General features: G+C 40.1%; 1 protein-coding gene across 1 annotated transcript in view; it reads right to left on the bottom strand.

Moving 5' to 3' along the window:
• Positions 1-21,932, bottom strand: part of PRIM2 (DNA primase subunit 2) — a 95,907-nt gene that overhangs the window by 64,087 nt on the left and 9,888 nt on the right. The window contains exons 6-7 of the mRNA XM_081942585.1: positions 6,192-6,287; positions 4,602-4,739 (exon numbers count right to left, since the gene is read on the bottom strand). Coding sequence (XP_081798711.1) covers positions 4,602-4,739; positions 6,192-6,287 — 234 coding nt within the window. The remainder of the gene's footprint in view (positions 1-4,601; positions 4,740-6,191; positions 6,288-21,932) is intronic.

Genomic DNA, 21,932 nt, shown 5'->3' with positions numbered 1-21,932 from the left:
TTCTATACATATGCATGTTATAATTGGGTGTTATCAGAGATGGCATAATTAAATTTCTGCTTTGTGGTGGTGGTACCTGCCATTTCTGGTTCCATATGTTTAATAAAATCCTTATCATTTAGCAAATATCCAGTCTTTAAGTGGTTCTTGACCGTATTCAGATTTGAATCACATAAAGCAATAAACTTCACAGAAGCATGAATTGTATTGGCATTCATATGACATATTTTAATTTTAAAATATCAAATGACATCAGGAAACAATCTAGCCGAAAAGAATTCCTATGTGCAAAGAAAAAGAAAGTATATTTCAACTGGAGTGGATTAAAGACTAAATACCACTAAATTACATTGAGACATGTAATGTAACAGACTTAATATACAGATGTTAGAGGAAAGTGCATATTTTTTCTCAGGAATATGAGATGGATCCAGAAAAGTTATGTACTTTGACAAGGGTTAAAATGCAGCCTTTTCTACGCTTTTCAATAAACAGCTTAGAAGATCTGTTAATTAAAATTATAACTGTAGATATCTGTTAATTTTAATTATAATTAAAATTTGAATCAGAGCCAATTTGGTATAGTGGTTAAGATGCTGGTCTAGAAATCAGAACACAATGAGTTCTACTAGTCCTGGTTTTGTGTGACTTTGGATCACTTACTCTCTCACAACCCAACCCACTTCCCAGGGTTGTTGTGTGCGGAAAATAGGGAGTATTACGTATGCTGCCTTCAACTAACAAATAAAGACAAGATAAAATAATAATTCTCACCAAAGGAATGGTACTTCCTCTCCCAGAAGTCCTGTACACATCCTAGATCTATCTCTGGAATCTATCTCTAGTTGTATATATCTATCTACACATCTAAATCTATCTTATATCCTAGTGAGGCATCTTGGTAATTCTCTACCACCCACTTTCTAGAAAATCTCCTGGACTTGTAGCCTAGAATGTGATTAGAGGTTTTAAGGGTTTCTCTCCCAGTAGGGGACAAATAAATTTAGCAAGAGGTAAAAATCAAACTTTATTTTTTTTAAAGAAAATTTTAAAAAATGTTTTTGAAGAAATATAGGAAGCCCAATTTACAAAAACCGATACAACGTTCCCGATAGATCAGAAGACACTGTTCATCCACTATAATTAATGACCATGGGAGAACGATGGCTTTCATCTTAAATATCAGCTCCCAAGAAATTAAAAAGCAGAAAAATAAACCTTGAACTCAATCTAAAATTACACATAATGCCCTACTTGTACAGAGAAGAAAGAATAAGAGAGAATAAGGCTTCTAAAGTATAAAGACAAAAGATATTACAAGAACACAATCTCTAACTAGAGCAGTTATCTCTTCCTTAGAAGTTACTTCAATATAGTACTATAACAAAGTTGTCTGGGTTTTGTTTTTGTTTTTTGTTTGCTTTTTTTTTTTTTTTTTTTTGGCTATGGACCTTTGTGGTATACAGTAATCTCAGCTACTTATCAGAGCAATTGGGCTGAAGATACTCTCCACTTTTTTTCTTAACTCGGCACAAAAACCTCTTGCTCCATACCTCCTTCTGCCTCTAATTTTAAAAGAGCACAGCTTTGTCCCATTCAGAAAATGAAACTCTGGTGGAATCTCCTGAATATATGCCATAAACCCATGACTGAGAAAAGATGCAACCTGATACTGCCTGGCATTTAACTGACAAGGTGGTTGTAGGATTGTGCATGATGAGTGCCCTATTCACATCATTCCCTTATCTCATTAATAATACAAATTTAACAAACTTGCTCTCACTTTCCATAATTCTGGCCACCTAAAGCTTATTACAATATGAAGATGTTAATTAAGAGTTTAGAAAGGATAGATCATTTCCCAATGACAAAGATTTATTCCATCAGCAAGAATAATAGGGTGCTTAATAATAATACTTCAGGTTCAAGATACCACCACAGTTTTAATAGTTTCATTTCAAAGTTTTACAAAGCTGGCTGGAACAAAAGTGAACCAGTTGGCATTAAAAGTTATCATTAAAAAATGACCGTGAATATTAAGGTTAGCATTCACAAAAGAGCTATTATAATTCTATATATACAAAAGCCTAATACCATTCACTCATCACAAAATCTCCAGAACCATAAAGACTACAAACTTGAAATTTGGCACGTATGTCTCTCTTGGCTTCTAGGTACTCACTAAGAAAGAATTTTTCAAAATGACCATCAGATCATTAGTATTTCTTATACAGTAATTTACACACTCTGATGCTAAGGAGTTCTATTCCCACTCCCCACCTCAAAAGAACTCTGTTCCAACTACCAGTTGCCTCACATTCCGTTACCTCAGTTCAAACTAGCAGACGTTCCACTCCTTCACTTAGTACTAAATGTCAGTACCTCACCAATCTGTCTATGTCTTCAACCTATGGAATTGCTTGTGGACTCAAGCTGGCGGGAGCAATATTCCCTTATGTCAGTGATGGCAAACCTATGACACGCGTGCCACAGGTGGCACGCAGAGCCATTTGTTGGGGCACGCGAGGCACTGCCCTGTTAGCTGGCCAGCGCACATGTGTGCGCTGGCCAGCTTAGTCCACCCTTTTTAAAGCCATTTTTCGCCCTCCCCAGGCTCCAGAGGCTTTATAGGAGCATGGGGAGGGCGAAAACAGCCTCCCCTGCCCCCCTGGACACCCTCTGGAGGCATCAGGGAAGCCTCCAGACAGTTCCTGAAGCCTTCGGAGTGCTCAAAACGATCCTCCGAGCAAACCGGAAGTGACTTCTGGAGCCTGGGGAGGGCGAAAAAAGCATGTAAAAATGGGGGGGGGAGCGCCTGTAGTGCACATTGCATTATGGGTGCGGCACGCCTGCACACGACCCCCCTGCGCTCCCCCCACTTATGGCACGCGAGCCAAAAAAGGTTCGCCATCGCTGCCTTATGTGTTTCAATCACCGACCACCACTGAGCCAACGGAGTGAACCGGATTTGTCCTGCATTGCCTGATCACGTAGTTTCATTGCGGAGCACAGGTATCCAGCTAGTTATATATAATTATGGAGTGTGCAGTAAAATGGAAGTATAATAAGTATAATAAATAAGTATAATATGTGCAGTAAAATGGAAGTATAATGGCGTATAATAAGAATAAAGAGCTCATTGTAAGTGTACACAAAAATGAGAAAAATGTTTTGTCTTCAACTTGGAACAAATCATTATGTTCTAGAAGTTCTTGTAAATCAGTGTTTTGCTGCTGGGGCTCTTCCATTGGTTTGCAACAACTGAGACCTGGAATGCTTTGACTGTCCCAGGATTTGGATGAAATAAAATCTGGACAGTGAGTAAAGCAAAACCAGTGTGTTGTTGCCCTTTCTTCCCAATGGCTTTTTCCCTGTTCCCCTCTCCTCCACACCCTCACTCCTACCTGAATGAAAGCAATGCATTTTGTACTGTCAACATGGCCCTGTATTAAAAATAGCAACTGGGCACAGATCATCCTAAACCAATTGCTCTATCTACAGAATGGTTCATACATACAGTAGAACCAATAGGAAAGAACACCAGTTCGTTGTCAGAAATTATGATCAATACAGATAGTCCTCAACTTATGACCACAATTGAGCCAAAAATTTCTGCTGTTAAGCGAGACATTTGTTAAGTTAGTTTTGCCCTATTTTACAACCTGTCTTGGCACAGTCGTTAAGTGAATCCTCACAGTTGTAAGTTAGTTGCTCGGTTGTTAAATGAATTTGATTTCCTCATTGGCTTTGCTTGTCAGAAGGTCACAAAAGGGGATCACATGACCTCAGGACACTGAAACCATCATAAATATGAGTCAGTTGCTAAATGTCTGAATTTTGATCACATGACCATGGGGGTGCTGCAATGGTCGTAAGTGTGAAAAATGGTCATAAGTCACTTTTTTCAATGCCATTGTAACTCGAATTGTCACTAAAGGAACTGTTGTAAGTCGTGGACTACCTGCACTTCTTAATTGCACAACACACAGACAGACTTAACTTTAATTTCAACTGGGAAACTGTGAGCATCCTAGACCAGCTAAGTCCAAAAATGCTAAAGCAGCCTGGCAGGCAGACAAATCAGCCATCAACAGGTACACAGAAATAAGCAACATCTGCCTACCATTCAAAAGAAACAATCAAAAAGCTAAAAAGAAAACAAAAAGACCAAAGCTGCTCCTTGCCAGCAGATACCCAGATAAGAGGAGATTATTACAGGATTAACAACAGACAATCAATCAAACTATGGACAACAGCCTAATCAAAGAACTACCAAAAATACTCTCACAAATGTGGACAAAGAAAGCCATTAATTATAAACAGAGAGCAAACCCCACTCGCTTCTAGCACTGATGATGTTACCTAGTTGGATAATAAAACACCTGCAAGAAAATAAACCAGTTCAGAGAGCATTAAGGATTTCACAATACAGTAAAACTTTTTCACATGACTATAATTTCTAGGTTTAAAATATTTCAATGCTATAAGTTAAATCTACCCAACCAAAATCAGTCTTTTCCTGACTGTATACAAAGCTGATACCTGTGAACAGAAAATAAGTCAGAGTACACAGCAAATTAGGAAGAAAAAAAAATACATACTGCCAGAGCTTTTGATAGTTTGGTTCTGTAACTGTTGAGGACAATGGTAACAAAATCCTGTTGAGGAACATAAGCATATCCACCAAGCAAGTAAACTTTTCTTACACGAACTAAATCCACCGCATCACAGAAAGGGACCTGTTTAAAAAAAAGTATGATCTATAAAAGAATAGACTACAATTTTATTTCAATTAATTATACAAAATTCTATTTAAAACTACAATAAATCATTTTTATCCAGCCTAGGGTTGGATAATCACCTAGCATCAGCCAGCCAGTATGTCATTTGACTTTTGGGGGTATGCGTGATGCGTCCTGCAGTCCGCATGTTTTATGTGGAAATTTAAAACAAATCAATTTTAAAAATCCAGGAAAGAAAATTTTCATTTCAAACCATGCGATGTGAAACCACAGTCTAGTTTCCACAGGATATGTTGACACTAACTTTATCAGCCATGCTATCTGGAAATTCTAGGCACACCAGTCCTGATATACCCTGGGTTAGGGAAAACTAAATTAAGAATATTTAGATGTCACAAGGTACGTATTATACAACTGCATGAATTTCTATGTAAATTGACATGATTGCAAATTGCTGATTAGGTACTTTCATTTCACAAAAGATATATTTAAAATTAAATATGTGGATTAACATGCAAATGCATTGAAATGGACCACATTGTTTTAGTACACATTATGTTTGACAGTCTCTCCTGAGAGAAATAGAGACCAATGAAGACTCTGATTGGGAGATTACATATAAAGGCTAGGAGGGTAGGATCATATAACAAGAGAGCACATTATCAATAAATCTATATATGGGAGTATAGGCAGAGTAGAGGCAAAGTATAAGCAGAAGCTTTATTTTCAGATATTAAAATTATTTCGAAATTATTTCTAGAACTCAGAGCGATCAAGAGTGCTTCCTGAAGTAGGACACATGGCCTTGTTGAATATATTAATTAGCTCTGTGAAGCAGATCTGAAGTAGTACTTGTAAGTTCAAGTTTCAGCAAATGCTTCTTCAGACAAACTCCAGCTCTTTCTTAAACATAAGTTACATTTCAATAGCCCGACATTGTACTTTCACCCTGGAAAAATATTCATCCACTTATTTGCATAGATATGGGTAGTGCACTGTAGCATTAGGATATAGATCGAAACGGGTAGTCCTTGATTTAGGACCATTTATGTAGAAGAAAAGGCTGGAGGGCAGAGTTAAATGTGTCATCACTTTGGAATTGTTATATTCCCATTAAAAAATCCAAGCAAATGGAATGGGTTCTCGGCTAATGACTGGCGGAATTTGATTAATGATGGCAACAAAGACTGCAGGGATTGCTATCACTAAGAAATATGATATAAGGATGTTGAGCTTTTCAATATCTTTGCTTAGCCATGTAAATTCCAGTCCCATGTGCTGTTATAACTTGAGGACTATCTGTAAATCAATCACCCATATTTTACACAAAAAGAAAGAACTGTTGTATGAAATAATAGCACTGCTGTTTTGAATAGAAAAACAGTAAAACCAGGAAGAGAACGATGGAGAATTATAACTTATCATCACAGCTGCCATCTGCTCGCTTACCTTATAGAAGACATTATTTTTCAGTTCATTGATACCAATTGCAGGAGTTGCATTGTTTAGCTTGTCTGCCATATTCTCCTTTTCAGTTTCTGGAAGCTAAAACAATTATTGTATTTTTAATATTCATTGACAATTCTTTTAAGGCAACTGTACCTGAATAACTAACTCTAGATTAACTCTATAGAAGTGTGAAAATTGTATGATTAAAAAAGATATTAAGGGTTAAAAAAAAAGACATGCACGAAAATGATTAAAAAGTAGCACACAAAAGTAGCACTAAAATAATTGAGTAGCAGCAAGCTTCGTGTACACACACTTTCACTTGCTGAGGCTTTTATTTAGTTATACTAATAGCACAGCACCATCTTGTGTTGTGCTGAACAATGAATGGCAATTATTTAGATCAAATAAACTAACCAAATCCTATTTTATGAACCAAGATCATTTCAACATCCGAGTTCATGTTGAACACAGCTCCAAAGTTCACTTGTTATGTAGAAACTATGACTTACCACTTTATACTATATTTATATATATATATATATATTTGTTTTTGTAGATTTTCACGGGTGTAGGTTTATAGAGATTTATAGAGAGACGGCAGCTCCGACCACGCTTTACTTGCACAAGCACAAAGCCGGAAACACCAGCCTGAAGATGGCAAGTGGGACCTTACCGAAACGTTGCCAAGACAATCTCAATCTTACATGGAAAAAGACCCAAATACTCTCTCTGTGTGTGTGTGTGTGTGTGTGTGTTGCATTTGTGCATACCAGGGGTTGTGACACAATACATACATACATACATACATATGTATGTATGTATGTACACACACACACACACACACACACACACACACACACAATTGTGACCCAGCAATTCTGCTGAATCTTTACTCTGACCACAATTTGGTTGGAACAAAATCTGAAGGAACCCCAGAATGATCATTTGGATCAAGCAGAATGATTAAATGTGTCAGTCTGTGTCGCTTCCACCTCCCCATGATCTGGATGTCACCCAATCTTTACAGCATTCTCCCTTCCTTCCCTCCATCTCATCAACCACTGCTACCATTGGCTTGTGCAACCATTTCTTACAATGGTCTCAGCAGTAAGGAAAAGACTTCCAACATGACGTTTCCAACAGGCCTTCTACTCAAAACATTTTGGTCATATTCAGAACAAATAACCCAATATCACTCGGTATATGGACCAAAATATCTAAAATAATATTTCAGTCTAAATATTGACCATCCCAAAACCAGTGTTAAGTATAGACTTTTTCATACATGGAAATGCTGCAGTCATTATTTCTTTGGATGTAGAGTATTTTAAAGCCATAAAATGTTCACCTCTTAACAACTTCTCCAAATATCAGTATGATGTACATAATAAATGGTATAAAGCTTCAGAATGAAGATCCAAACCATAAAATTCATCCCATCAACTGTACATAAGCTTAAGAACACATGTAGAAGTACATGTTTTGTAATAGTGTAATCCACACACAAGAGCAGAAGTTTGTAAAAGGAGAACACAATGTTATAATAAACCTTTTTGGAACATCTTTAAAATGTCTAATTTCTGAATTGCTTAGTTACTGAAGAGATGGTTCTCTCATTGTTTCAGCTCATGCAACAAATCTGATGAAAGGTTAAGTGAAATGATTTAGAAAATCCCAAGTGGTATCAAATTAGAAAACAGAATGTCAGTTCTAACAACTGGCATTCACATATGCACATATTAACCATGCATTCAGCAATGAAGTTTTCATATTCTCCAGTTTTGTTACAGTGAAGTAATTTATTGAATTCCAAAGCGATTAATATATTGCTACTTTTCAATCCACTAATTCTACAGTACATAGCTCAAAACATGTACAAGATATTGAACTGCATCAGAAAAGAGTTGTTCCTTTCCACAGAAAAAACTAAAATGAGCCTGCATTATTAAAGCCGTCGAGGTGATGTCCCGGTGTCTGGATGGGAGACAACAGACTCAAGCTCAACCCTTCCAAGACGGAGTGGCTGTGGCTACCGGCGCCCCGCTTTAGCCAGTGTGTTCCATCTCTGGCCATCGGGGGGGAACAATTGCCCCCGGTGGATAGGGCACGCAATTTGGGCGTCCTCCTAGACTCCCGGCTGATGCTGGATGATCATGTGACAGCCGTGGCTGGGAGGGCGTTCCACCAGGTTCGCCTGGTGCGCCAATTGCGCCCCCTACTAGAGCGGGATGCCCTTCGCACAGTCACTCAGGCCCTGGTGACTTCCCGTCTTGATTACTGCAATGCTCTCTACATGGGGCTCCCCTTGAGATGCACCCGAAGGCTCCAGTTGGTTCAGAATGCAGCCGCGCGGACAATTATGGGGAGTACTAGGTACTCCCATGTAACACCACTTTTGCGTGAGCTGCACTGGCTGCCTGTGGCTTTTCGAGTGCGTTTCAAGGTGTTGATTGTCATCTTTAAAGCGCTTCATGGCTTGGGACCTAGTTATCTGCGGGATCGCATTCTACCCCATACATCCCTACGACCAATCCGCTCACACAGGGAGGGACTCCTCCGGGTACCTTCCGCTAGGCAATGCGGGCAGTGCCCAGGAGTAGGGCCTTCTCTGTGATGGGCCCAACCCTCTGGAACAAACTCCCTCCTGATATTAGAACTACAGTCGATCTCCGCTCCTTCCGTAAGAAACTCAAGACCCACCTGTTCCGATTAGCCGGCCTGGCCCAATTGTAATCACAAGTACAACCTATTACGGACCTTCCTGGATGGCTTTTTAAATTGTAAATTTGGGGGGTTTAAATTGTAAATTTTGGGGTTTTAATTTGGTTTTAGATTGTTTTTAACTATAAATTAGTTTGGGTACTATACAGACCGTATGTTTACGTTGTGTGTCTAGTGTTTTCATGTTCTGCCTTGTTGTTTTTATATATGTACTGTTTGTACACCGCCCCGAGTCCCTGTTGGGAGACAGGGCGGTATATAAATTTAATAAACTCAAACTCAAACTCAAACTAAAGCTATTTTATTCTTTGAATTAGTCTGATTTTTCCAGGGTTTGTATGTTACCATTGTGAACATAAAAATAAACAAAATCATTTATTTTATTCAGACAGCAATTCATCCAAAAAGCTATACTTTTAGAACAGCAGTAGACATTTGGCATAATATACAAATAAGCCAAAGTCTACAGACTTCTGCACCAATGTTTTCAGCTTCATTTAGAACCAACTGTTTCTGGCTGAACCTCATAAACGGAGGTCTGCAGAAATTCTTGCATTTATACTTAAAAGCTTCATATTGTCCAATCCTTCTTATTCCTCTGAGCATACTGTGCATTTGTATTGTTGTTGTTTTGAGTCCTTAAACTTGCATTTAAAACTTATTTACTAAGGATTGAAGGAAACTCATCCGTTGCTGTCAAACCTGCTGATCCAATAGCTATTCTTAATAGCTAAAAAAGGACTTAACATTTATTAGGATTAATCTATTGTGAGACCCTGCAAAAAGACCTTCCTGCTGGTGGCTTCTTCTCTATGGTGAATATCATTTGATCCAAAGTATAACTGGCCACTACTTTGGTGCTTTTTAAAAAGATGTAGCTTTGTCAGCAGACCCGGGGACCACAAATGGAAATAGAGCTGATCAAAGTGGTTGGTTTAAATGTGTTGCTGCTACCATAGAGGGAGGGGAAGGATGGTGTGGATTTTAACACTTTTCATGGAGCCATAATGCATCTGCCATTTCTTCCCTGGAAGCCAGCATACCATGTATTTGTGCCATGTGAATCTCCCATTATGAACCCAATTTTATCAAGTAGCCCAGTGATGGCGAAACTTTTAGACACCGAATGCCCAAACTGCACACATGCATGGCCAAACTGAAAGGTGTGTGCACATGCAAATGCGTTGATGCACATACATGTGTGAATGTGCGCACGCACAGATGTGTGAATGTGCACATGCAGACATGTTTAAATGTGCACATGCACAGACGTGTGAAAGTGCACATGCAGACATGTGTGAATGTGTGCATGCACGGACACACACAAATGTTCGCATGCACAAATGTGCGCATGCACGGATATGCATGCATGCTCATCAGAGACTTGAAGACCAGCTGGCCGGCGGAAGGCAGGACATTCCAACAGCAGCAGAGGGGTAAGATCTTTTTTCTTTTGTGAACGTCTGTTTTGTTGTTTGCACAGAAACAGAAGCTCACGAAAGAAACCCCACGGAGATCTGACCTGGGGCGACAGCACATGTGCCAGCAGAGAGGGCTCTTCGTGACACCTCTGGCACGCGTGTCAGTAGCCAGTTGAAAAGTAGCCTGTTCAAATTATTTTTAAAAAATGTATATTTGTAAAAACATGTCTTTGCATTTAAGATAGAATGTGTATAGTTAAGTTTTGGTTCATTCTGAATTATTTTTACAATTTACAGCTCTGACTATAAAAGCACGCTTAGGAGGATCTATTTAGCTATCTCTTGAAAATCAGCATCTGTTTCTCATCAAACACAGAAAATTAACAAATTGAAACTCTTAATGAGCATGGTGTTTTTCCACCCTAAGTTGCTTCCATTATGTTTATGGAAGTTAAGAGGAGGCAGCTGTCCAGTTAGACTTCAAACACATTTTGCTTTTACCAGAACTGTTGAAACTGTACCATATGCCCATAACAAGCCCAGCCAAAGACAATATTCTCAGAGCCTACTTCATTAAACTTCTCCATTGTCAACACAGCTATCTCTGAACATTATAGAACTAAGATAATAAAAAACCTAAGCATGAGAATTATGTGCAAAATGTGTAGAGAAGACCTATGTTGGAATAGCAGAAACATAGAATTAGGAACAAAGCAACTTTGCTGGCACTATGCTTTGAGAGGTCCATGGTTCTCTCTTTCCTGCCATACTACCCATCCCTCTTTCCTATTTTTCTCAACTGCAATCCCCCAAACTTGGTGCATCTATGCCACTACACATCCCACTGATGTTTCTTACCCATCTTTGCTTTGATTAATCAAAGTCCCCCATATTGACTTTTCTAGCACCTGCCTGGTCTTCTATGACATTGCCAACAATTTGCTTGCTTTCTGGTGCTGGGTATAGCTGCAATTAGCAATTCCCAGCTGTCTCTTCCTACTCCACCTTCCCTGGGTTGCAGGACACACTCCACATTAAAGGCCTGCCTTGTAGAACCCTACCAGTTTCCCTCATTAATGCATCTCTGGGGCACAGCATGCAAATGTAAGTGTGAAAAGCTAAGCAAAAGCCAAGACCTTGGATTCAAGCATTTGAGGTTACTGCCAAGGTAACTGCTTCTTCTATCTTTTTTCCTTTTGTAGGAATGAGAAAGAAATGTAGGGACAAGCTGACAGCATGGTGGTATAGGTGCCAAAAGTTGGAACAGAAGATATGCTTAAAAAAATAACATCTAAGAGAAAGACAAGAATTGTGTTTTAATAAAAAGCAAGCCAGCCGGTGACACATTTCCTGTAAGTAATAGGTATTCTATCTAAACCGTTTGGTTATTAAACAAGATTTATATAGAAAATAAAGCCATGTGCCTTCTGCTTTTTGTTTTCCTACATCTGGGCTTTCCGATTCTGTGACTGGGCAAATTTTAGTCTATTTCTAAGATTTATATCCTGTCACAATGCAAAGATTATAGGCAATGTACCCCAAATCCTCCACAATATAACAACAACAATAACAAAATGGAAAAGAATTCAGACTAAAATCATAACACAAAACCAAGATGACATCTCACAACAATATCAAGCAACATCTTCACATTTGGCATGGATTTTACTTTAGTCTCTTTAACCTCTTAAGGTTAAACCTCTAAGACCTTAAAGGTCTTAGCACATCTCCGGATGGCCATGAAAGTAAGGCCATTCTTGCTTGGGTTGTTCTAAAAGAGGAGAACCAACAGTCAGAATTGCCTGCCTCTATGTGCACCCTTCGTTGGACCTCCTGATAGGAAGGGACTTTCGGGAGGCAATCTTTATTTTTATCCAAGTTACACAGGCAGAATTTGCAATTGTCTCCACGATAGATTAAACCCCAAGCAATACAGAGCTTCGTAAGCAATAACCAGCCGCTTCAATTGCATTCAGAAATAACATGACTAACCCATGTACTCCAATAACGATGTTTCTATACGATGATACTGTGATTAGTCAGTAAACCGAAGTTTCTGGGTGATCTTCAAAACAGTCCCACCAGGGGTGGGATTCTACCTGTTCAGCCCAGTTCGGGCGAACCGCTAGCTCCAAAGATCAGCTGAGAGCAAACCGGTTCGCTCTGACCTTCAGGTGGGGCCACCCTCCCACCTCCAGGCTATACCTACCTATATTTCCTTGTTTTTTAATCCAGCTGATAGGGGCAGCAGAGCTGATTGCCGCGGCTCAGCTGTTTTGCCACAGCTCAGCTACAGTAGAAGATAAGTTTTTTAGCTTGGTTTTAATCCACTAAAAGTCAGAAGTCATGGTCTAGACAGGTGGTCCTGGGGTTACGACACAATTGAGTGCAAAAACTTTCACTGCTAAATGAGACAGTTAAGCGGGTTTTGCCCCATTTTATGGCCTTTCTTGCTATAGTTGTTAAATGAATCACGGCAATTGTCAATAACACAGCTATTATGTGAACCTGGCTTCCCCATTGACTTTACTTGTCAGAAGGTTGCAAGAGGTGATTGCATGATCCTGAGACACTGCAATACTCATAAATACTTGTCAGTGGCCAACTTTTGATCACACGACCATTGGGATGCTGCAACAGTTGTAGAAGTGTGAAAAACCTAGTTACTTGCGGGATCGTATTCTGCCCCATACATCCCTACGACCAATTCGCTCGCACAGAGAGGGACTCCTCCAGGTGCCGTCCACCAGACAGTGTCGAGGGGCGGCGCCTAGGAGTAGAGCCTTCTCTGTGGCGGGCCCAGCCCTGTGGAATGACCTCCCTCCGGATATTAGGACTACGTCTGACCTCCGTTCCTTCAGAGTTAAGCTCAAGACCCACCTATTCCAAGTAGCTGGCCTGGCTCAACCATGATCTAACTATATCGCTCCTGACGGGTTTTTTATTAATGTAATTCAATTGAATTTATTTTTTGGGGTTTTAAATAATGTGACTTTTTAATTGTTTTAATTGTTAATTGTTTAATTGTTTTTTAGCTATCAGCCTACCTCCTCCTTGTATACGTCTTATATACGTCCTTGTTATATGTATGTCCTGTCCAGATTTGTATTGTATTGTATTGTACTTTGTATTTTATTTGTTTTGTTGTACGCCGCCCCGAGTCCTTCGGGAGAGGGTGCGGCTTAGAAATAAATATTGATTGATTGATTGATTGATTGAAAAACAGTCATAAGTCTTTTTTTTTTTTTTTGCAGTGTAACTTCAAATGGTCACTAACTGAATGGTTGTTAAATTGAAGATTATCTGTAATTCAAACACCAAGCGACAGTTTAAACATCTTCAGGGTGTCCCATTCAAGAAAAGACCAAAACTGACACACAGGGAGAACTGAGCAGTCTCTCTTGACCATTACTTCCACCTGTTCTTCCAGCAAGAGATGGAGTCCCAGACTGAGAACTGATATAATAGCTAGGTGTAAATCAGTTGGCACTGTAGATCTTGCAAAGTCATCTGGGATTCAATCAAGCTTGTGAACCTCTTCAAATATGATGGTGCCAGCTGCAGGATAAGTAGATTATTTCAGTTTTATTTAATTTATGAAATTTATTAGTCACCCATCTTACCACAGGGTAACTCTGGGCGGCTTACAATGGTTGGTAGTGATGGGTGAGGAATGGTGATAATTATGGAATGCTACAAGGCTTGGATGAGGACGAGGTCCAGTAGCCCTATATTATTTATTATTTACAGTATATTCTGTTCCTGGCTGAACAGAAATCTTCATAACAATTTTTAGACTCTTTGGGATAATTGAATAAGACAAAAGACAAATCTAAAAATGACCCTGAGCAATGTGAAGGTATTGTACATACTGAAATCATCTGGGTTTGAACAGGGCCACATTATTTCTGCAGGGGGCTGTTCTAGATAACTGCTCCTGCTTGATCAACATCTGGAATCATAACAGTCGTAGCCCTTTCTAGTAAAGGGGCACTTCAACAATGACACAACCAAGTTGCAAATACTGCATTGGTTGCTGATGTGTTTTGGGAACAACTTAAGCTTCTAATGTTAACATACATGGCTTGCTCTTTCTCCCCCTTTTCCCGTTTTCTCAAAACAAAATAAACTTCTCCTCTGTTCAGTGTCAAAGGGGATGCCTTTGGTCCTTCCACCAGAAAAGGAGCAGGTGAAATCCCAGAGTCAGGTGATTGTCCATCATCCTGGAATAGCTTGTCTACTGTATAAAGATCCAGATGGCGCCTTCATCTTTAGGAAGACAGGGAATATGGTTTTATTTCACAGGCTTAAACAACTGGACATAAACAATTGTTTATTGGGATGCCTACCTTGGATCTTTAGACTAGGTCATCATTTCAGAAATATTTCTTTACCTGAACAGAGATACCAAATGACCACTGGTAAGTTTAAAAAAAGCAATGGGAGAGGGAGTAGCGTCTGCTATCATCCTTACTGAATGTCCTTGCAGGAAGTTGGCAGGAAGCATCACCTTCTTTCCCTCCAACTTTCTTTCTTCATCACTCCCTTCTTTCTACCATTCCTTCTTCCTTTTCCTCTCCTTCCTTCCATCCTTTTCCTTCCCCTTCCTTCCTACTTACCTACCTACAAAACTCAGACTTAACCTATAAACATTTTATGGTATCTTGAAATGAAGCTCATAAGTCACCATCTAATTGAATTTCAATTTGTGCAGGCCTGCAACTTTAAAGCAAAATCCTTTATAGATCTGCTCAAAAATGGTACCAAGTTCAAAGAGGCTGTCTACTAGAAGAGTACGGCACATAGAATTACAGACAAAATCATCTGGTTTACAGAAGTCACAAAAACTTCTGAATGTAGTTTCTTTTTTTAAAAAATACCTTCATCCGGCAGATCTGTTAGTTGGAGGTATTCAAAATCTAGAACTTCGAATATTGCTTAAGCTACCCAGAATTAAGAGTATTTTTCTATTCTCTATTCATTGTGCCAGTTCTGGGACTTGATGTACAGTGATTACCCCAATGAGCTTAGTTAATGGACAGCTGATACCATTATTTTTCAGCACTGCTCTTGCTTTTAATTGGCATCTGTCTTCCTGTCATTCAAAATCGACAGCAGACTAAACAACATTCATGGAGGAAATGTTCCAAAAGGACAGGAGATGGGCAGTGATTACATTTGGTAAGTTTCATTAAGTGGAAGACTGCCAAAAAAGACTAGGCACCAAATTGCCTATGTATGATTGTAGCAGATTAGAGTGCTATGGCGACAACATAAGCACAATTCAAGTCCTTACTTATAGATATAATTATTGACAAGCTGGACTGAAATGAGATGCATCCATAATGGTGAGGGCCTCAGGCAACTACACGTCCCTGATGAGAAATAAAAAATACAATGATCTATAATTAATCTAATAGCCCTTACTTAGAATCACATTAGACCCAGAGATAATAGTGTTTAACAAGATTCAGAAGTTAATTTCTGAAATATAACACACTATTTATTTAGCCATTCATCTCACACATCCGTGATCTGGGCAGCACACATCCTTAAATCCTTAACAGTGCACAATAAATAGTCCCAAATAAACAACTAAAATTAAAACCATTAAAAACCAATGAAAATAGTTTAAAATTTTAGCTTGCAATGAAGTATCATCCATACAATAACTAACAATATAACCCAGCTAACAGCTCCAAACCACCCCTGGATCGCCAGGCCCAATGACAAAACCATGTCTTAAGAGCCTTCCAAAGCGCCAGTAATCTCAGGGTGGTTGCTGGTGCAGAAAATGTTCTTCTCCTGGGTCCTATCAGATGGCATTCCCTGGTCCTGATGGGACCCATAAAATGCCTCTCCTGCTAGTTCTGATGAGACAAGTAGATCTAACCAGGGGATGAAAGTCCCTCAACTTGGCTTCATGGTATGTAGGGCTTTATAGGTCATTGCCAGCTTGAATTAAACCTCTAAGCAAACTGGCAACTGAGGCAGCTTATGGAGCAGTGGTGTAATATGCACTGATCATGGAGCACACAACATAACTATCCACACTATTGCATTTTGTATCAGCTGCAGCTTACAGGTCAGTAGTGGGTTCTGGATCCCATTGCAACCGGTCAGGATCCCGTTGCAACCAGTGCGTGCATGCATCTTACCCTCCAGCAAAGCCTCCACGACACTCCAGCTGCTTGGCAGAGTGTCGTGCAGGTGCTGTACGCACTGTGTCCGTGCACGGAAGCGCTGAAGAGTTTAAAGACAGGTAAAGAGCTCAGGCGGATGGGTGGGCCCTCCAGAGCACCGTACCAGAACGGTACCCAGTGCTCCGGGCAGGCACCGCTACACCCGTACCGAGGCGTACCGCCTGCAACCCACCACTGTTACAGGTACTCTTTAGGGCAGTCCCATGTACAGCATGTTACAGTAATCCATTCTGGAAGTGACCAGGACTTGAGTGACCAAGAGTGGAGCCTCCCAATCCAAGAATGCTTAAATATATTTGAGTATTTCTCTGACTTTGAAAACCTGCCCTAATGAAATACATAGGGACGAAGTATGTGTGTTCAGTGATAACAGATACATTAACATAATGCATTAAGCTACGGTTTGTACTGGTTGTTTATTTATTTTTTAAAATAAACCAGGAACAAGATATCACAGAAAAGAAAACTGAAAATAATGCAGGAAATCAAAACAATTGGACCCTCATGGAAAAGTTTTGCTTTTTCAGCAAAGAAACTGCTCTTCAAAGTTTTGAACTGACTAAAACATTTTTGGTAGGGCAGTTTCCAAAAGAAGATTTTTCTAGGCTAACATTTGCATTATTGATGGATCAGTAACTATTAGCAGCTGCCTTTTTTTGTTGTTGTTATTACTTTCATATACTGCTTGGGAATTTCTCATTAGGGGGATGTGGGTGGATTAGAAATGCTGAGCCAGGTTTGAGTTATCTAATTATTTGCAGATAATAATCACCTGAATCCAAAATGAGCAATGCAATGCCGATTGATTTCACATGGTTAGGAAACTATATTGCAAAAGTCCAAAGCAAAGTAAATTATCAAGCACTTCAAGGCTTTAAATTACCTATTGTCAGAAACTCCTTATCAGGCTAGAACTTGCAAAGAAAATGCATAACTATCAACAAACTGAGAAGCTGAAGTACCAGCATTCATGTACACTGCTGTACTATTTGTCAATTAAAATAGATATAAAATTAAGGGAAAGAGGCCAGAGCGATTCGTTGATGAACAGCAAACTGCCGAAATGCCATTTATATTGCCTAACCAAAGTCTCCAAAAAAATTCTTTAAAAAAACTGACAGCAACAAAACCAAAGAGCAACTACCTGGAGAAAAATCAAATTTCTCTAACGTCTGCATCTCGCCTTCCTACCATTTATTCTTCCTCCTTCCTTATCCACTTTGTCAGTAACGAAACGCAGTGCATTAGCTCCTCCAACTGACTATTCAGGACATTGTCTTCCTTCTTCGATATACTGTAACTAAGGTACTCTGAACAGCATTAGAGGCATCTGAATGCGTAATGAACCCTATGTCAGTATGTACTGAAAAAAATGTGTACAAATCTGAAAAACTAAGATGCCAGTACAGTTTAAAGAAGAGCCTGTCACGATGTTAAAAAGTTTGCTAGGCCTGAACTGCCTGAATTGACACTCAAGAGTTAAACTAAGAAAGCTTTATTGCGCAGGTCATAAAACAAAAAAGGGTTCTTATCTGAAAGTGATTTATTGCGCACGCGTTACACATTCCAAAATTCCTCTCTTCTTTGTTCGGCAGCCAACTTTGGCTAACGAAGCTTTTCATTATCAAAATGTAACCAATTAGTTATTTTCTGTTTTATTTTATTATTAAAGTTTGTTTATTAATTAGAATACTTTTAAAGACTTATTTTTCTCAATATCTCAAAAGATATGCAGAAGGGAATCAGCCACGGTCCATCGGTCTCTAACAGGGTGTTTTTTCCCCTGACAACTTGGTAGCAGAGGTTTGGTTGACAACTTGGTAGCAGAGTTTTGGCTTTTGATGACCAGCTGAGATGACTACAATTTATGGCTGTATTTTCCCTTCATGCTATCTAAAGATAACCGACTAAGCCTAATTAGCCATGTCGAAGAAGAGAAAGAAAAAGAAAGATGGGGCGAACACAGATGAATCAGCTTCCTCTGACAAAGAGGCTCCCTCGGACACAGAGAAGCAAGATCAAAACGTATTCCAGGAGCAACAAGGTGCCGAGCCAGAAATGGGGGAAAGAGTTACAGAAGGCAAGATCTACGGACTGAGGTCAGTAAATGTCCCTCATTATCAAGATACAATTAATGAACGGCAAAAGTCTAAACGGCAACTGCCGGCAGAGGAAAATTCCTCCCACACAGAAAGCAAAGTTTATGAAATTCCCCCAGATGGTGAGCAAGAAATGCAAAGCTATCTAGATCAAATAGAACTGTTTGAAAAATATGCTAGGGAGGCGAGAGTGTGTTTTGAAGAGATAAGGCGAAGTAGAAGAAGCTCCCCCACTCCCAAAATGTCTGAGGACGCCATCTTGTCTTCTTCAAAACAACAGCCTAAGACACACCCCACAGAGTTCATTGGTCAATTAGAACAAAGAGACATGTACACGTCACCGAGGTCACGTGGTCCCTTTGAGTCAACTGAACTCCCGCATACGTATAGAAAGGAGAGGCAGCCAAGAAGTGAAGCTGCACTGCCATCTGCTGGTGGAGAAAAATTATTACAGCAAAAGATTAAGCAATTGGACCAGATTTTCAGAGATATGTCTATGAGTCCTTTAGAAGCCAAAACTTTGTCTCCAAAGGTTAAGTCTTCAATACCCCCTGGCGGTGTGGAATTCTCCCTAGATGGAAAAAGGCAAAGCCAGAGGCAAATTCGAGGAAGCCAATTTGATGTTGCCACGCAAAGGCCAATGATGCAACCCCAGCATCCCCTGGTTCAACAACCAGCTTTGCAACCAGAGCAACAAATTGTTCCTCAGCAGGTATTCACAGTCACCCCCTTGACTGGTGAGTCCAAATTAAAGGAGTCAGGAGAGAATTATAAAGCCTGGGTCAGTGAAATTGCGCTCTTGCTTCGAAGAGAAGGCACATATTCCATGGTTTTTGATCCTCCCCGTCAACCCTGGACGCCTGCAATAAGAAACCTTGAAAACAGAGCAATCACGACTCTACTCATGTCAATGGAAATTGAGATCCAAGGTATCTTTCCACCTGATGCAACTGCCCAAGAAATATGGGCTATTTTGGAAGATTGCTACAGGCCCGTTTCAATTGAATCCTCATGTTTGCTCATGTCTGAGTTCCATGGTTCGAAGTTGAAACCTGGTGAACGAATTGGTGGACATTTGACCAAACTGAAAAGAATGAGAAGTGAATTGAGACAAAATGGCCATGTAATCGATGATATCCAAATGATTAGCATCATCATTAACTCATTGAATTATGAATGGAAAGATGCTGTTGCAAAGATTAACTACGTGCCTATTGCTCAACGCACAGTTAACCACGTTTGCAGACTTTTAGTGGAAGACGAAGCTATCAGGTTAGCTACCCCACATCTGCAACGGCCTCCAGCACCAAAGGCTCCAGCCAGACGTCCCTTCCGAGGAAGAGGCTACGCTCCAAGGATGCCAAAATGCTACACCTGCAACCGTGTGGGACATGACACCCGGGATTGTCCCCAACGAGTTCCAGCTCCCGCCACGTACCAGCCCAGAGGAACAGATTCCAGAGGCAGAGGTAGAGGCGGAAGACAAGGTCGTCGTGGTCCAAGGCGTGATCCACAAGCTCCGCTTGCAACACTGGCCATAACCAACGTTCCACAACCTGATCCAAAGTTCGACAGACGTCTTTTGTGGACTTTAGACAGTGGAGCAGCTGTGCACGTTACCCACAGAAGGGAACTTTTCACAGAGATGGGCGAACCAGAGCCCGAGTATCGAGAACTGTATTCCTTCACCAACCACACTTGCAAGGTTATGGGAAAAGGAACTGTTTACATTGAAGAGCTCGATACACACATCCCTGATGTTTATTACATACCTTCAGCAACCAGTAATTTGCTTAGTCAAAGTCACTTGTCTAGAGATTTAAAGTTCCAGGTTCACCACCTCGAAAAAGCAAGTTACTTAGTTAAAGATGGTGATATTGTTGCTGAAACCATGCTGATTGGTGGTGTTTATTACTTAAAGCCAAAGCCTAAAGGGCAAGCACAGGCAAGTATGCAAACTCCAAAAAGGCACAACGCAGACCCAGAGAGAGTTGTCCCAGAGAGAGAAAGCGTTACTGTGCCAAAGGCTCCTAAAGCCAACAAACAAAGAAAACAGAAACAGATTGCTCAAAGCAAGCCTGAGGGTCCTCATGAAACTGTTAATGTTGAGAATTCACTAACTGGTAAACCTTTGCATTCCAGGTGTATTCACAAGTGGCACAGAAGATTGGGGCATGCCAGTTTCCGTGTTCTTAGAAAGATGCCGGAGTTCGCAAAAGGTTTGGATCTAAAGGGGTGTAAGGTGTTTTTGGATTGTGCGGTTTGCAAAAAGGCTAAATCCAAGGCGGCTGCAATTCCCAAACACGCTACACGCCGGTCAACACGCATTTTTGATTTGGTACACACTGACATAGTGGGTCCTTTCCCACCAACACTTGGTGGCAGAAAGTATTTTTTAACAATTGTAGATAATCATTCTAGATATGGATTTGTATATCCTATGAGAGAGAAATCTGAGACCTTTCAGATCTTTAAAGACTTTGCAGCGTTTGTTTCTACACAATACCAAGTTCGCATCGCCAGAATCCAGAGTGACCGTGGTGCAGAATTCATGTCTCAGCGTTTCCAGGACTGGATGCGTAAGAATGGAATTCTTCATCAGACATCTGCTCCATATACACCGGCTCATAACGGAGTCGTAGAAAGAAGACAAGGGGTTCTACAAACCATGATGCGTTGTCTTCTAGAAGATGCCAATCTCAGTAACGCATACTGGGGTGAAGCAATCAAATATGCAAATTACATTGTCAACCGTACTTGGAGCAGTGTAATCAATCAAACTCCTTTCTACATGCTGTATGGCTACAAGCCTAATCTCAAGAACCTCCATATTTTTGGTTCATATGCTATGGTGAACACTCCTATAACTCAAGGACCAAAGAGACTGAGATTTATGGGTATTGATGATAATTCAAAATGGTACAAATTCATTGATACTAAACATGTGATTGTCATTTCACAATCTGCTAATTTTGAGGAAGACATTGACTGGTCCAGGATTCATTCCAATGATCCTGAAGTTTATTTTCCTAGAGATGGTGTTCCAGATGCCACGCAGCCTGATGACAATTCGCAGGCAGATATTCCTTCTACCAGTTCTTCACAACCTGATGTTCCGTCTTCTCAAGCCGCGGATGCTGATGCTAGCGACGAACGTGAGGACGAGGATGATGATGAAGAAGAAGAAGAAGACTGGTCTGTTGTTCCTAGACGCTCCAAGAGGGCCACAAAAGGAATCCCTCCACAACGTTATTCATGGCAACTGACAAAATCACCAGTACCTTTGATTTGCAA

Source organism: Natrix helvetica (assembly GCF_964273705.1).
Source record: "Natrix helvetica genome assembly, chromosome: 2".
Classification (NCBI taxonomy): Eukaryota; Metazoa; Chordata; class Lepidosauria; order Squamata; family Natricidae; genus Natrix; species Natrix helvetica.
Note: the sequence above shows the minus strand (reverse complement) of the source record. Positions and strands in the feature narration are given on the sequence as shown.